This window comes from Juglans regia, chromosome 9 (genome assembly GCF_001411555.2).
Source record: "Juglans regia cultivar Chandler chromosome 9, Walnut 2.0, whole genome shotgun sequence".
Lineage (NCBI taxonomy): Eukaryota > Viridiplantae > Streptophyta > Magnoliopsida > Fagales > Juglandaceae > Juglans > Juglans regia.
The window spans coordinates 23,578,089-23,583,305 of record NC_049909.1 but is presented as its reverse complement, the minus strand read 5'-3'; the positions used below and the strand labels follow the sequence as shown (position 1 = coordinate 23,583,305).

Sequence of the window (5,217 nt, the reverse complement as noted above, 5' to 3'; positions counted from 1 at the left end):
TTTTTTTGTGCCATGGATGATTTGGCTTGTTATACGATGTTGTTCATATTTCCTGTTTTGATTTATATAGGATTATTCAGTAATGTATCAAAATAAACATTAATGGGAGTCCCCCCGAGAGTCAGATTTTTGTGCTTGAGAATGGGATTCTTTTTCTTTTTAGCACAAGGATAATGATCATCCTTGTCCACACACACACATAAAAAGAACTGGGAACTTGTGCTATATGTTGTTGTCATTCTACAAAGCCTTGTCGAACATCATCAACCCCTTAGCTTTAGTCTATGTTTTATACCATGTTTTTGGTTGGTTGAACTATATTTAGGGTGATAAAGGGCCCCATTCGATCAGCTTATTTTTAACTATGGTTGCAACCAACTTAACAACATTCCTAAAATAATGATCTATTTTAGGGGTGTAAACTCAAACCGGAAAATCGGACCGAACCGGATCGGTTTTGAACTGGTCCGGTTCGGAACCGGTTTTTAAAACGAAAAAACCGGCCGGTTCTGGTCCTGTTCCGGTTTCGGGATTTTTTGGACCGGACCGGACCGGTTGATTAAAAAAAATAAAAAATAATATTTTTATATATAAGTTTTATACAAAATATTTTTTATATATTAAATATTAATATATATAAGTTTTATATATAATGTATAATTATAAATTTTTATGTGAAATTTTATATATAACATATATATTCATATATATGAAATAATTTCTTATTATAATTTATAAATTATTACATAAAATGTTAATACTAAATCACTAAAAGTTTTTAACTAATACTAATATATAATTTATAACTATATTAATAATCTAATATTAATACTATTATATAATCTAATATATTAATAAAAGTATAAAACAGTTTTTTTTAAATCAATTTTTTTTTTATAAACAAATTTTTAATGATAAATTGTGAAATTTACATTTTAAAAAAATTGAAAAATCGGACCGGATCGGATCGGAAATCGATAAAACCGGAAGTACCGGTTTAGGAGGATAACCGGTACGTAATCGGTTTTGAAAAATATAAAACCGGTACATACCGGTTCGGTCCTAGATTTTATCCAAAACCGGACCGGACCGGACCGGTTACACCCCTAATCTATTTTAAGGTGAAAATGAGATATCTGTTGTTCTACCACACAGAATTATTTTATTTTTTCTTTTCAAAGAATTTACACACACCCAAACAATCATTGTGAGGATTGAAAGACCTTTAAGAGCACATTCTTGAATATTTGCGGTCATTTTTATTTTTTTTTAATTTTATTTGGTGATAAGTAAAAATGTGGATCAAGCTTTAGCTGCAGCTACATTAGTATTGCACAGTTGCCGTCCTCACCGACCAAACTGTTTAGAGATAAATGCTTGATTTATAAAGGAAGTGAAAGTCCAGTACCTCTGTAGTAGCATAGTTATTAGAAATTCAAGGTCAATCATCTCATTTAAAGATAAGGAAAAAATGAGCTTTTTTTAAAGCCTAACAAATTCAAAAAAACCATTTTTGAATAGAGAAAAAAAAAAACTAAAAAGCTAAAATATAACATACTGAAAAAATTATAATAAATTAATTGAAAAAAATAAAACAAATAATAATCTCAAAATTTAAATAACTATAATAAAAATATATATATATAAATATATTAAAAAAAAGGCTCAAATAGCTATGACTTTCGTGGGTTTTGCATTAGCCCAAATAGGCCCAATACACATCTCAAACTTCGAGTTTTAGGCAGAGCCTTGGGCTGCAATCGGCCCAATCGACATATCAAGCTTGAGTTGAGAATCAGCCTAAAAAAAAATCCTCCTTTTCTTCTTTTCCTTCATTTCGTTTTCCATATTTTCTCGGTAACCAAACAGAGTCCGTAGAGTTTTCATCTCGGTGAGATCTCATATTCAGCTCGTTCCCTAGTTCCTTTTTGGTTTAATCGAACCCGGTATCGGATTACTATCCCATTTTTCCTTGCAGCAATTGGTTTTCCTCTCCCAGATCAAAGAGAAAACGACATGGGATTCTTGGTGACCACCCTAATCTTCCTACTGACTGGGATCATTGCGTCCTTGTGCACCAGACTTTGCTGCAACAGAGGACCTTCTACTAATCTGTACGTATCACACAATTTGATTCCTTTTATTTTATTTTTCCATTTGTTGATTGGCTTCTGTGTGTGAATTGTATTAAGCTGCTGCTAATTCAAGGTTTAATTTGGACTTATATTGGAGGAGTTAGGTCGAATTTTGGTGCATTTGGCTTAGTTTTGTTATATGATTTCGGCTTAAATCACTTGGGAGTTGGGGCTATGTTTGGTAGTCCCATGAAGTTGGATGGGTTATTTATTTTGATTGGAAAGTGAGAAATAATGTCATTTGGGTTTGATCCTGGTGTTCAAGAAATGCCCACTACCCATTTTAGAGTGGTAGATTTGTTTATCAGATAATTTATAAAACACAAATGCACGGAGTTCAAATTTAAGGACAAGCAAACTGGGGGCTAACAGGTTTGCTCTTCCTTTCCATCAAGAAATCGTAAATCGCTGATATGTCCCTAGATCTAAAATTTGTGGGTCTTGGTATTTAGGATATTGGGAAATAGGCTTGCAATGGCTGCTTGTGGTCTAGTTTCATTTTCTGATTCGGTTTTGGTAAAGTTTCGATATTACCAATAAAAAAAAGATAAAGTTTCGATATGTAATCCGTTATTCTGACTCCTTGGTGTTTTTTTTTTTCCATTCAAACTGTATACCTTCAACTTGTGGTAGGATAATATCCTTTTTAGCCAACCCACTCCACCAGGGCATTCTTTAATCTCAAATCATTATCGTTACACTCTCTACTAAAATGAAACCATTATCATCCTTTTGATTAGTAGATATTTTTCAGGTCATGTTTGTATCTGTTCTTTACTTTTTTTATGTTTGGGTGTGTATATCATAATGCTTATATGAAATCAGGGTATCTCAAATTGCTACAATAGTCAGATATCATTGCGATATTAATGCAATATTGAAATACCATTCTCATAATCTGATGGTGGTTTTAGTAGATGTGATTATGGGGAATTTAAATTATTTGAAACGTTCAAACTTCTAATGAAGACTATATTTTCATTCCTTTCAAAACACGTGTGTATCTGCTTTCTATCATCTCATATGCTTCTTGTGGTAAGCAAACTGGCCTAATTCTTTTCTCATTTCAGGTTCCACCTAACTCTGGTTATTACAGCAACAGTCTGCTGTTGGATGATGTAAGTTCATGCTTAATCTGCAATTTTTGTTTAAAAAAATCATCTTCAAATACTCGGGATCAAAAGTTTAAAACATAAAAAATCCATTTAATTTGGTGTATAGGTAAAAGCCATTTCATTTGTGCACAACTCGAGGCCAAGACAAATAATTTATTGTGTTTAGGTAGCATTTCATCTAATCCATAATTCAGTAGTTTAAAATGGGATATGTGGTCAAAGCAATGAGGCATCATCCTCTTAGTTCATCCGGTTAAATCGTTTTTAATCTTCATGCAGTGAATTCTGGCAAATTTTAAACACTACTGATTCTAAAACCCTAGTAACCTGATACTTTTTTCTTTTCTTGTTGGGTGCAATTATAATTTGAGATTGTCGACATGTAGTTGTTTCTTCATTATAATGTTGTATTCTTCTTTTGCTCTGCTAGGTGGGCAATTGTATACCTTGCACAGATGAAACCACTCATTGTCCCCATTCTGAGTGAAGGGGAATGAAGTTCCCTGTGGAATACTATCGGTGCAATTCTCAGTAAACCCACAATATGGGTTATGAACTGGGTACCAGAGTCTGATATTGGTTTCAAGGATCCTTCAGTATCTTCTTGTGCATGTAATTCTTGTTTGAGCGTGAACCTTGAATTGGTTTTGCATTGTTATTTTGCCGCTGTTTCACTCTGGAAATCATTCTATCACAAGAAAGTATAAATTTGTAGTTTTGATGATATGGGTGACAGGCGATTATGTCCCCTTGATTGTACTAGGGCTATAAAGAGAACCTCATGTTATCCTTGCTAAATTTAGGGCAAGAGGGGTTGAGAATTGAGATTGCCTCCACTTGTTAGTCCTTTCTAAGGTTAGTTCTCATATAATAGATAGACTGCATAGTAGCAAGCAATCCTCAAAAAGAAAACACGTGAAGGTAATTGGGGAACTTGTAGAGCAGAAACACAGTCAGAAGGGGGCGGGTTGAAGGCAATGATGGTGATGTAGGAAAGAGGGGAGGTACAGACAGTAAGACAATAAAAATGGTGCTGCTACTCAGTCCCATCATTTTGCCCCCTCAAAGTTACAACTAGTTTAAATTGGTTTTTTGTGTGATTTTTATTTTTATTTTTTAAATGTTAAAGATTTTTTTATTTTTAAATACACAAATGCATTAGTGGAAACATTTTTAACCATTTTAAAAAAGAAATACATAATGGTAAGAGGGGGAAAAATGATGGGGCTAACTAGCATCATTCAATAAAAATTGGAAAATATATAGAATGATGGAGACAGGCGCATACTCTTTTTAGTTTCAAGCTTTGTGTTATCATCTTGTGATGTTGTCTTTAACCTCCTTCAGTTCCAGAGCAATGCTTTGAACTTCACCGTTCTACCGAGTGTTATCCAAGTGTGATGGTCCTTGTGAAAGAACCAACCTTTCCATTTTGTTAATTACGCCTTGAGGGAACTCTTTTCTTTGATTATGGTGGAATTATCCTAGGTTTCTTGCCCGAATCAAACCACCACCAAGCTCCTAATCCTCATCCTCCTGGAGGCGTAGCAGCCAGATTCAATCAGTCTAACTCACATCTTACTTGATCTGTAAAAGATTTTCAAATGGAATTTGTCATTATTTGTATCTAATTCTTCATTATGCAGTTGGTTTATTAATTTATAGGCTAAGCCCCAAAAAAAAAAATTGTAAAGAAAATCAGAGATGCATGTATCGTAGTGATAAAATAATTTGGTTCATTTACGTGGAGAGCAAAAGGAAGGTAGTGCATACCTCGAACTTTTATCTCATGCCCATTGCCCACCTAAAACTTCATCTAAGGACTGATAGTGAAAGGGCACAGGCTTGGTCACAAAACAAAATTAAAAACAAAGAAAAAGAAAATCAAGTAAGTACCTGTGATTTTTCCCCTGGGCTCCACCCCCGTCCATGCGGGGGCGGGGTACTCCATCCGTTGACAGGGGTGC

General features: G+C 34.0%; 1 protein-coding gene across 1 annotated transcript; it reads left to right on the top strand.

Annotated features, from left to right (window-relative positions):
* Nucleotides 1-1,778: 1,778 nt before the first annotated feature.
* On the top strand, nucleotides 1,779-4,086 carry LOC108994132 (V-type proton ATPase subunit e1-like). Its single transcript, XM_018969229.2, has 4 exons — nucleotides 1,779-1,891; nucleotides 1,979-2,114; nucleotides 3,206-3,253; nucleotides 3,681-4,086. Exons 2-4 carry the CDS (start codon nucleotides 2,017-2,019, stop codon nucleotides 3,745-3,747), a joined length of 213 nt encoding a protein of 70 aa, XP_018824774.1. The 5' UTR covers nucleotides 1,779-1,891; nucleotides 1,979-2,016; the 3' UTR covers nucleotides 3,748-4,086.
* Nucleotides 4,087-5,217: the final 1,131 nt, after the last annotated feature.

Bases quoted from the DNA above. Each gene is read 5' to 3' on its own strand.
- LOC108994132 (XM_018969229.2), top strand. From the start codon at position 2,017: ATGGGATTCTTGGTGACCACCCTAATCTTCCTACTGACTGGGATCATT. The intron at 2,115-3,205 runs GTACGTATCACA...TTCTCATTTCAG, and splicing joins AGAGGACCTTCTACTAATCT to GTTCCACCTAACTCTGGTTA. The intron at 3,254-3,680 runs GTAAGTTCATGC...TTGCTCTGCTAG, and splicing joins ACAGTCTGCTGTTGGATGAT to GTGGGCAATTGTATACCTTG.